Here is a 12041-nt window from a genome sequence, read left to right on the forward strand (position 1 = left end):
TTTCCCCTCTGTGGGACCAGTAAAGGTATCTTTCTTTTCTTTCTAGTATGTTTGAAGAAATGCAAATAATATCATAGTATGTTATATAAGAAAAAAGTCATCATTAAGTATGTCGAATATTTCATGTAAACAAACATCCAGCAGTATAGTTTGTCGAAAAATATAGTATGTTAAAAAAAATCATAATATTGAGTTAATTAGGTCAAAAATATCATGACAAAATGATATTAAAGTATGTTTAAAAATATGAAAAAGGTTATGGTATAGTTTTCTGAAAATAAAATATAATCTGTTAAAGAAAACATAAAAAATAGGCTTGGTATAGACTGTTGAAATTATCATACAAAATTGAAAGTACAATATAAAAAAAAATACAGAAAACTTAAAAGTATATAATGTTGAACAAAATGATATTATAGTATGTCAAAAAAATTATGAAAATCCTAGCATAGCATGTCCGAAATATATATAAAAAAGTCATACTATAGTTGTAGTTGTGTATAGTATGTTAAGGCGGTTCTTCACATGAGTGTTGGAGCTGAGCTTCCTGCTTGTCACACATGCTTTCCTTTAGCAGATGTCATTAAACAGGAAGAAGAAGCAGTGATCTTTATCAGTGTAATGACTTTAATTGGAGGCATATTGATTTGTACATGTTCATAAAGTGCAACACGGAAAAAAAAAGCTTAAACTATCCAGTTTTCCTCTCCCTCCATAAATACTTGACAAGTATTCATACCTCAATATGAAAATACTTCCCCTGCCCGTCGCTTGTGGAACACATACACATTCATTTAAAGCAAAATGACTTACAGTACAGTATGTGAATCTGTTGACCTTTATCCAGTGCACATTTCAGCTAGGTTCACCGCGCAGGACTTTGGATCAGACACGTGCAACAAAGTTCCATTAATACCCACTTTTTGTCTTTAAAGGGACTGTGGTGAGAGTCAGAGCAGGGAATAAATGATGCATCATGAACAGGAAACTCTGGATGAGTTGAAGTAAACTATAGAAGAACATGTTTACTCAGAACTCAGGGCAAACCCAAAGACAACCCCTACCTCATGTTTCACAATCGCTTTTCAAATATCTCTCACCAAGACACATTTAAATAGGGTTATGTGGTCATTTTCTTTATGCACAATGTATCGTTAGTTTGGTAGAAACTCAATGTCCAGGAAGGCAAATGAGCATATTTCCCTAAAAGTTGAACTATTCCCTTTTAACTAAGACTTTTATTTAAATGTGCAGCCTGGCAAAAAAACTAAAAAGCTGAATTATCATATCAAGGTTTTTTAAAACCACTGATTTATATATAACATATGAACAAAATGATAATCCTACAAGCGTTTATTAAAGTACGTCTTCAACTCCAATCCCAAATCCTCCTCTATCAACCTTGTAACATTTTTACAAAAGGAAACACTAACACACACATACAGCAGAAATCCAATCACCATACAATAAGCCTAAAATACAACATCACCACCAAAGTCTTCAGGCATTCCAAGCAAAAACACCCTAAACCATCTTAAACTCAGCTGATAGTCATAGCTTCCAACTAGAGGCCTCTGTACAGATTCTTACATTAGTGAAGGGAAACAAACACGTTTTTACACTGACTCCAGTTTGAGTTTGAAATGCTGTAATGTACACATCCTTAAGGATCAGCCTCGGTCGGAGGAAAAGATGCACAGAGATAAGAACACACTGCTGAGGGGATCCCACTCAACGTAGCTCAGCCGTTACACACACCCAGTCTGACTGATCTGGTAAGATCTGTGTCACGTGTGTTAAGTCATCTTTGAGCTGATTCATATCTATAAATATGTACATCAATTAATATATTCAAACATTAGACTTTATGCATATTTTAACAGTTTTTTTACGTTCCTCAAGTTTTAAACCTATTTTCTTTTGCTGGGCAAACAATATTTTTTCTGCTCTTGACCACGAGTACATTTCTCTCTCACTTAAAGAAAGAGGTAAAACAAATCAGTGGTGAGTCCCACATATTAATGGGCTCTGAACAAATAAGAACAAATCGTGGAAATGTGTTAGTTTGTAACTTCCTGCACAATGCCCATCAAACAAACAAGTTACTTTGAAGAATAAGACCTTTAGTCCGGGATCCTCAGCCAGCTAACCCCGTCCAGGGAATGTGTGTAAAAGGCAAGAGTTTATATTTTACTGTGTCCCGTACGCTTTTAAGTGCAAACACCATCTCCAAATCCAGAGTCTAAAGGGGGAGGTTTTCAGTAGATTATGCACACGGTACAGTGAGAGATGTGTATGCTTGAGTGATATGGACATCAGTTATAAAATCAATAAATTAATGATAATAACGCAGCCCATATATTCATTTTAAACCAAGCTCATTAAAAACCTCTGCTCTTTACCAACAGGAATGATAGGCAGGTGGCTCCAGTGCTCCAGAGGAAAAGTAATTCTATATCACAGTCTAAAGCTAAAATGTCTGCTTTTGGCTAAATACCTGATAAATGAAGGTGTTTCCTTACTGCTCACCTACATCACAAGTAACATCATCGAAAAATCTCAAAACCCTCCTACTGTTTGATTTATAAAATGACACATCCTTATATTGACTTATATACAGTACATGGTGGATATGCTCCCATACCCTAACCAGGGTGATTGTACTAGGTAAATCTTCAAGACTTTAAATTGAGTAATATAGAGGCCAAGCTGAAACCTGAACCTCCCTCATATCTGCATCTTTAGTCCTGACCCGACTGAACCAAACTGGGACTGTTGAATTATGGACCCGGACACAAGACAAGACCCAAACCTGACCAAGCTAGACTAATTCAAAGCACTGCTGCTCGCTGTGTCTTGGGCACGGCTTGTCTACTGTGTGGCACACAAGAATTTGATAATCTGACAAAGCCAAAGTATGAAAGGGAAGCTTTTCTTAATAAATTACATTTTAGAATTACAGAACCAGAGCTCAAAGTATTAAATTGCCACAACCCTATATTAGCAACGTCACCAAGTGTTGTGCCCAGAACCAGTTTGTTTTCCTACATTACATCCAATTTATCCCTGGAAAATCTACATTGGGGACTCTGAATTTTGCACAAACATGACATAAAGACGATGTTGAACGTGCCAAAAAGCAACTCATCCAACCTGCTAGCATTTTAGAGACTGCACCCAGCAACACAGGAGCCACCATGCTAACACAGCGTGATGTTAAAGGAAGTAGATCAGTGCTCTGAGCTGTTTGGTGCACGGAATTGGATATTTCGTGTGTGACCATCTATGAGGTGTGACTATTGTAACCAAAGTGACCGTGGAGTGAATCACGCCAAGTATAACCTCTCTGCTTTGTTCTGTATCAATGTCCCAGGTTAAAGGGCAAAGCAGGAATATGCTATGTGTAGCATTTCAATGCTAACAAAGCATAACCACAATTTGGGAATATTTAAAGCTAAAGTTAGATTACTTTACACCATGGGGTTGGAACAGTGTCATATTTGATCCTGTTAGCATACTGTGTCACATGTAAGTACATATTTTCTGCTCCTGAAAGCTTTTACCAACTGTGTAGTTCTTGTTGGTTTCTAAAAGAAATGGACCAATGGTTTTGTTGCAGGCTGCAGTGGGGCTCATGGGAAATGTGATCTTGATTTTGGGAAATGCTAAATGCTACACATAGCGCTGTCTGTTATCTCTCTATAATTCCAGTGCAAAGCAGCCTAAGATAAAGGTAACTCCACAGATATTGTTTGATGCTCACGATATCCCAGAGAGTTTGCTGGAATGTCTCATTATATGGTCATAGAGAAGATTGATCTCCCTCCAACTGGACCAATCAGAAGAGAGAAGTGTAGAAAGAGGAAGGCAAAAAGGGAGATGGGCTGAAACAAATCCTCTCCTCCAGTCTCTCCTCTAATCTCTCTTCATCCATCATCTCTGGTCTCCTCTCCTCTTCTCCTCTTCCTCTCGCTCCTGTCAGTAGCGTGTCGAGTACCAGTCATTGTCAGTCATCTGAACCAGCTCGTTCACCACGTCCAGCAGGACGAAGTTGTATTTCTTTAACAGCCGCTGGTTCAGAGGCCGGTCCCCGAAACCCATCTCCACCAGCACGGCCATCATGGTCTCCTGGGTGGACGCATCCACAGGAGGCTGCAGAGAAACAATAAGCAGTCAGTCCATGAATCCTTCTGCTGGTGATATGAAAACAGATTTCCCATAAATATACGGAGAACAAAAAGAACCATCCAATAAACCCGCCCCCTGAACAGCTTTGGGTTTCTCCACAGGTTGATCCAGAGTTTTCAAACAGTGTGGATGGTAGGCTCTACTTTTAAACCAAAAAATGGAATATTATATCAAATAAATCCTGTTTATATCCACTGTGGTGTGTTGTGTTGTGCCACTTTGTGGAAGCCTGTTGGGTGTGCTGTTTAATCTTATACAATTAAAGTTTAGGCTAATGTTAGCTGCTCAGTAATGCTCTACCAGAATACTACACCAGTTCCAGGCCAAGAGAATGCCAAGTTTGGCAAAATGCCACTGAGTTCTCTTATTACACTCAACAATTGCCATCTTTTCTACGTAGCGGAATTGGCGCGATGGCGTTGCTATGGTAAACAAAGTACTATACAAATATAAGTTATACATGTGTTTTTATTTACTTTTTAAGTAAATTGAAAGGTATACTGGTGTTGAGAAGAATACACCATTATTTTTGGGGTTGATTGAGCGGTCTGTAATGATTTAATACTGCTAACACAGTGATATTGAACTCCTTTGAGAGCACAGGAGCCATTTGTGATTTGAAACATCCCTACACAATTAATATGCACTGCAAAAGTATCTACAGTGTAAGAAATACAGTGGGAATTATCCAAATTGAGACACAGCAAGAATGAAGAATATGGATGGCATAATGAGGCAACAGGGTATTTAAGTGACCTCACCGGTACAGGTGCGAGTGATTGGGGCTGTGATGAGGAAACAGTTTTTGACGGTGTTGCCATACGTACGCTGTTTGTAAATTGTATTTGAAGCTATAACTTCCGTCGTCATTGGAAATCGCACCCGTCCAACTAGTAAGTCATAGTTTAGCAATCACTCTGTGATATAGAGTGGCACTAGTCCCCACCATAACCATCAATGACATTAGGTGCTTGATTTAGTCTGACCTGTGTGGGGCCTTGTCCAGTGAACAGAGCTTTGTAGGCCGAAGCAGCCACTGACAGCGCTCCCTTCACCAGGCCGCTGGTGATGCCTGGGTGCCTGAGAGGGGACAATGAAGAGGTTATGTCCAAAACGTGACTCCCACCTGACAGCCATGGCAACATCTTCTACCAGCCTTTCTACAGAAAACAACGATGAATTCAACTACAAGTTTTGAATAAAGCTTAATTTGAAACAGTGAAATGTGAATTTACACTATTTAATGACAGCGTGCCATCCTGACAATACTGATCCAATAAGAGAACTGACAACCCCTTTTCCACTGAAATGAGCTCTGTTCTATTTCCCTGTTGGGGCTGGTTTGGACCGCAGTTGATTCAACTTGAAAAACACTTAGGAACCCGTTTGCTGATGCACCAACCAGAGCCAAGAACACCAACTGTACACTATTTTTGGACTGGGCTCATGTTGCTCTTTGACCTATAAAACCAGATTTAATTGCAAACACAACTACTCAAATGTTATAGACTTTTCCAGAGTGAGGTGGCAGACAGTTAGCCACCATGGTTCAGTAATGCTGACCGCTGGAGAGGTACCTGCTCTTGTTTCCTAACGCATATCGCAATGTCTTTTTCAATGTTTTTTATAGGATGAAACCAGTGCTCTGTTTATTTAAATGTGCTCTAATTATTACATTTTTTCAATGACATTAAAGGTGCCATAGAAAGCATCTATCTGGTATTTTAAACTGTTCTCTGATGTCTACGAAGAAGCTATATAACTTTGGTTGATCCAAAAAATGTCCGGATGCAGTTTTACAGGCCAATGGCCTTATTTGGGGCTCATTTAAATAATTAGGACGAGCTCTGCTCTGATTGGCTTGTTTACAAGGAACAACCTATGGCTTCCTCAGAGCCGACAGAAGTAAGTGAAGTTTGGAAACTGTGAGAGATGAACCATGGAGGCTATTGGCATCCAACCTTCCATGTTGGAGTCTTTATCGGAGGAGGAAACCGATGAATTTGAAGAACAGCCAGTTGGTCGGAGATTGGAGAGCAACGTTACGGAGTGGTAAGTGTTAGCGTTAGTGTTTCCAGTAGCTGGTGTATGCAAATGTTGGAGCTGGACTACGGTGTGTTACGTCACACACAGGGATTGTTGTAATTCGCCCGTTTTACCGCTGTCATGGGCTATGTTTCCATTCAGTTTAAACACTCCGAAAAACCAAGGACACAGATGATTCGTTTCCATGAAGTTTACTGGGAAACTTGTGAAACTGTAAACACAGAACAATGAGATACAATCAAGCTAACCAAATAGCAAGCAACGGTAAAGCAGAAAGCTAACTTTAGCACTAACTTAGCCTAGCAACAAAATTAGCGTCTTAGCCGTCTGAATATACTCGCAAACTCAAAATACTTGACGACGTAATGTTATAACATGCATTTATGCTTACAGACTTTGCCTTAGCAAAGAGAGAGAAAAAATAGCCTTTAACTGAGGAGCTGATGACTGGATGTTCTCACGCAACTGTATTTGATCGCGGCATGGCAAATTTACTTCCTGTCTCCCAGCATGCACTGCTTATATATTGCCATGGTTGCGAAAATAAACAAATAGCATTAGCAGAGTAACAAACACATTTCTAAAAGGCATAACAACCGCTGTGATATGCAATATTCATGATTTGCACGTGAAAGAGGAAACAATGGTGTTTGAGGTTCATGGTATCTCAGCTCAATGTACCGAACTCTCCTTATTCAACTATGCCAAGGTAAATACAGTTTTCCATTCTATGGCACCTTTAATGAATAATCGTAATGATCTTGATGCCTATGTCCAAATTATTGTAATAATATTTTTGGGCATAACCATGCAGGAGTGTGTATTCAGCGGCTCAGCAGGTAGTTAGTTGCTTTTCACTTTCCTTGAGCTAGTTTGTAAGGAAATGGTCATTGAAAATGCCACCTTGAAAAGTCATGGAAAGGTTTGGATATTTGAAAAGATGTGTGTACAATATCTCAATATCATAAGATGTAAATAATGCAAGTTTAATGTAACTATTCTTTAAATCTTATATTTGATACAGATAAATAGGAGTGGTGCAGTTACGCATGGATAAATAGCCTTAATACAAAAATCATCATACTGGTGTTATATAGAGTGGGACTTCAAAATATTGTGATATACTTTATATCAGAGGTGCCCAGTACGTCGATCGCAGTCGAGTGGTAGACCGAAAGGGCAAAGCTGGTAGATTGCGAGTCATTTATAATAACAAAAAATCCAGAACAAAAAAACAAAACAGCCTGTTAACCCAGAATGCAAAGCGATAGAAAATCATTCAAGTGCCACGAAAACTCAAATTACGTTAGAGACTTATTTGTAAAGCAAGCGTCACCCTGCCAAAGAAAGGTAACATGGAGAGGCATTATTGGAGTGTTCATAAGACATACGACAGCGACTTCCCTCCGAGTAGTGAGTTGAGAAAGAGAAAGGTGAGGGAACTTCAATCACAATTAGCTCGACAGCAGTCACTTTTCTTAAAGCCGACATCCACCGCAAAGGCAGCCACCGAAGCATCTTTACGAGTGAGTCACGCAGTCCAGCAGTGGCTCAGTCAGTAGGGGCTTGGACTGGGAATCGTAGGGTCGCCGATTCAAGTCCCCGAACAGACTTGAAATATGGAAAGTGGACTGCTACTTGGAGAGGTCCCAGTTCACCTCCTAGGCCCTGCTGTGGTGCCCTTGAGCAAGGCACCGGACACCTCCAATCCCCCCTCCCCATTGCTCCCCGGGCGCTGCACAATAGCTGCCCACTGCTCCTAGTACTAGGATGGGTTAAATGCAGAGGACCAATTTCACTGTGTGTGCTCTGCTGTGTGCATGTACAGTGGGGCAAAAAAGTATTTAGTCAGCCACCAATTGTGCAAGTTCTCCCATTTAAAAAGATGAGAGATGCCTGTCATTTTCATCATAGGTATACCTCAACTATGAGAGACAAAATGAGAAAAAAAATCCAGGAAATCACATTGTAGGATTTTTAATGAATTAATTTTCAAATGATTGTGGAAAATAAGTATTTGGTCAATAACAAAAGTTCATCTCAATACTTTGTTATATACCCTTTGTTGGCAATGACAGAGGTCAAACGTTTTCTGTAAGTCTTCAGAAGGTTTCCACACACTGTTGCTGGTATTTTGGCCCATTCCTCCATGCAGATCTCCTCTAAAGCAGTGATGTTTTGGGGCTGTCGCTGGGCAACACAGACTTTCAACTCCCTCCAAAGATTTTCTATGGGGTTGAGATCTGGAGACTGGCTAGGCCACTCCAGGACCTTGAAATGCTTCTTAAGAAGCCACTCCTTCGTTGCCCTGGCGGTGTGTTTGGGATCATTGTCATGCTGAAAGACCCAGCCACGCTTCATCTTCAGTGCCCTTGCTGATGGAAGGAGGTTTTCACTCAAAATCTCACGATACATGGCCCCATTCATTCTTTCCTTTACACGGATCAGTCGTCCTGGTCCCTTTGCAGAAAAACAGCCCCAAAGCATGATGTTTCCACCCCCATGCTTCACAGTAGGTATGGTGTTCTTTGGATGCAACTCTGCATTCTTTCTCCTCCAAACACGACGAGTTGAGTTTTTACCAAAAAGTTCTATTTTGGTTTCATCTGACCATATGACATTCTCCCAATCCTCTTCTGGATCATCCAAATGCCCTCTAGCAAACTTCAGACGGGCCTGGACATGTACTGGCTTAAGCAGGGGGACACGTCTGGAACTGCAGGATTTAAGTCCCTGGCGGCGTAGTGTGTTACTGATGGTAGCCTCTGTTACTTTGGTCCCAGCTCTCTGCAGGTCATTCACTAGGTCCCCCCGTGTGGTTCTGGGATTTTTGCTCACCGTTCTTGTGATCATTTTGACCCCACGGGGTGAGATCTTGCGTGGAGCCCCAGATCGAGGGAGATTAGCAGTGGTCTTGTATGTCTTCCATTTTCTAATAATTGCTCCCACAGTTGATTTCGTCACACCAAGCTGCTTACCTATTGCAGATTCAGTTTTCCCAGCCTGGTGCAGGTCTACAATTTTGTCTCTGGTCTCCTTTGACAGCTCTTTGGTCTTGGCCATAGTGGAGTTTGGAGTATGACTGTTTGAGGTTGTGGACAGGTGTCTTTTATACTGATAACGAGTTCAAAAAGGTGCCATTAATACAGGTAACGAGTGGAGGACAGAGGAGCCTCTTAAAGAAGAAGTTACAGGTCTGTGAGAGCCAGAAATCTTGCTTGTTTGTAGGTGACCAAATACTTATTTTACCGAGGAATTTACCAATTAATTCATAAAAAATCCTACAATGTGATTTCCTGGATTTTTTTTTCTCATTTTGTCTCTCATAGTTGAGGTATACCTATGATAAAAATTACAGGCATCTCTCATCTTTTTAAATGGGAGAACTTGCACAATTGGTGGCTGACTAAATACTTTTTTGCCCCACTGTATGTGACAATAAAGAGGGTTTCATCCTCCAATTCTAACGCTATAATAAAACATAAAAAATCATTTAAAGATGGAGAGATGGTGAAAGAAGCCTTTGTAGAAGCAGAAGACGCCTTGTTTCGATTACAAAAACAAAACAGAAATAATAAACGCTATCAAGGCTGTTCAGTTATCACGGAGAACAGTCACACGTCGCTGTGAGGTCATGGCTGAGGATTTGACCCAGCAGCTCATAAAGGAAATAGAAGACTGCGAGTGTTTCTCACTCCAACTAGACAAGTCCACTGACATGAGTGATACAGCGCAGTTGTGTGTTTTTATAAGGATGGTGTTCAGAGACATGACGGCGAAAGAGGAAATACTGACTATTCTGCCAATAAAGGAACACACTCGGGGCGACATTTTCCGGACATTCAAAAACTTTGTTGACAAAACTAAACTCCCCATGTCTAAGTTGAGTTCCATCAAAACGGATGGTGTGCCTGCGATGGTAGGACGTTGTAATGGCTTCATCTCAAAATGCAGAGAGGATGACGCATTCCCTGACTGTCTTAGTTATCACTGCATCATACACCAGAATGCACTGTGCAAAAATGCTGAACATGAAAGAGGTCATGGATGTGTCACTTAAAGTTGCCTGTTCTATTCGGGCAAGACCTTTCAAAGACAGCTGTTTCGTGCATATCTGGAGGATGCCGACTGTGTTCACATTGACCTCTCAACTCTACACACCGACGTAAGATGGCTGAGTAGGGGCAATTTTCTCCAGAGATTTCGAGTGCTTCTACCGGAGATAAATGAATTTCTGCATGGCACTAACCTTGCGGAATACAGACGTCTTGATGACGAGGAGTGGCTCTTAGATCTGCCGTTTTTAACAGACATTACAAACATGTTGAATGAGCTGAACTTGGAGGTACAAGGGAAAGACAAAACTGTGGTTGACATGATCAGCTCAGTTAATGCCTTCAATATACAGTGTGTATCCTGTATCGTAATGTAGCCTAAATATATTTAAATTTTAGGCTAAATCGCCCAGATCAGTACTAATGACATCTCCTTACGCCATTTGTCGCTTAAAAGTATTAATTCCAGGGGTGGTTCTAAGGAGGGGGGGCAACAGGGACCAGTGCCCTCGTTATGCTGACCCGGGACCCCCCTGTGGCTCCCCTCCAAAAAAAAAAGTTTATAATATTACAAACTTATGTAACTCATTCCAGTTGGACCCATTAGAGCAGCACACCACCACTGGCCGACTGACGAGAGCAGGCTGTTCCCTTTTTACTTCCAGTAAGATTCAAGCCTAGACGTTGAGAGACTAAAAATCATTAAAAAAAACTCAGGATATTGTTGCTGTAATCTAAAATAAGAGAAGAGTTCAAGTCGGATGTACAGTAGAGATTGAACACATTATATTCAGTATTGCAGCAAATTCTTTAACAGTAACTAAAACAAGTACTGTAAATAAAAAAAGTAACAACGAAACAAAGAACTGTACATTTAAGTTCAGATTACTGTTTTTAGGTTTATTGTATGCCATTACTTTCTACTGTCTTTGTCTTTTTTGACCAACGTTTATTGTGCCCCTCTCATAAAAGAACTGGCTCTAGCGTGGCCCCCCCAGTAAAATTGCTGTGAAACCGCCACTGAATAATTCATTGTTTGACTGGTCCCCTGATGCATATATCCCAATATATGTATATTTTTGGTGGTTGTGCAAATATGGCCGAGTTAAACCAATTTTGAGAGGTCGCAATCGGGTACCAGTTCCAAACCGGCCCCGGATCTGCTTTGGTGGAAAAGGGGTATCAGGGGGATCCTCCTATAAACTAGTGTTCATCATAGGAAGGATGATTTGTTTACAGCTGAACTCAATGGGAATTTTATACCAACTAGTCATTACCAGTGACCAAGCTTCTAAAACAACTATTCTGACAAAGACTTTATTCAAATACATCTTCTGACCTACTGAAATGAATTCATGTAAGCCCGGGGCCTTGATGCAACCAGCATTATTTAAATTGCTGATACTTAGTATATATGCTGGCTTGAGTTTGAGTTTGAATGTATGTTTGTGTGTGTGTGTGTGTGTGTGTGTGTGTGTGTGTGTGTGAGACCTGGGGTCCTCAGGGTTGTCCTCCCCTGTGTCTCCAGTAGCTTCATTATCATCAGTCTGTTCAGGACCGGATGCTGTGGCACAACAAAACCCCATGTTATCACAAATGAAGCATCCTCATTTACAGCACATCTCTCCACATCTACCACATCTTTTCGGGATCAGCGGGAATAAGGACGTGCTCAGAGCTGACTAGGTGCAGGACCTGTTAACACCTGTGATTGTGAACAACCAGGCCGTACATTGGATTTGGTTCACAAAG

At 40.7% G+C, this 12041-nt stretch overlaps 1 protein-coding gene across 1 annotated transcript in view; it reads right to left on the reverse strand.

The window, feature by feature from the left end:
- Window positions 1-604: 604 nt before the first annotated feature.
- Window positions 605-12041, reverse strand: part of nbr1b (NBR1 autophagy cargo receptor b) — a 39789-nt gene continuing 28352 nt past the window's right edge. The window contains 3 exon segments of the mRNA XM_063904442.1: window positions 605-4152; window positions 5175-5268; window positions 11781-11853. Coding sequence (XP_063760512.1) covers window positions 3979-4152; window positions 5175-5268; window positions 11781-11853 — 341 coding nt within the window. The 3' untranslated portion in view covers window positions 605-3978.

This window comes from Eleginops maclovinus, chromosome 16, assembly GCF_036324505.1.
Source record: "Eleginops maclovinus isolate JMC-PN-2008 ecotype Puerto Natales chromosome 16, JC_Emac_rtc_rv5, whole genome shotgun sequence".
In the NCBI taxonomy this organism is placed as follows: domain Eukaryota; kingdom Metazoa; phylum Chordata; class Actinopteri; order Perciformes; family Eleginopidae; genus Eleginops; species Eleginops maclovinus.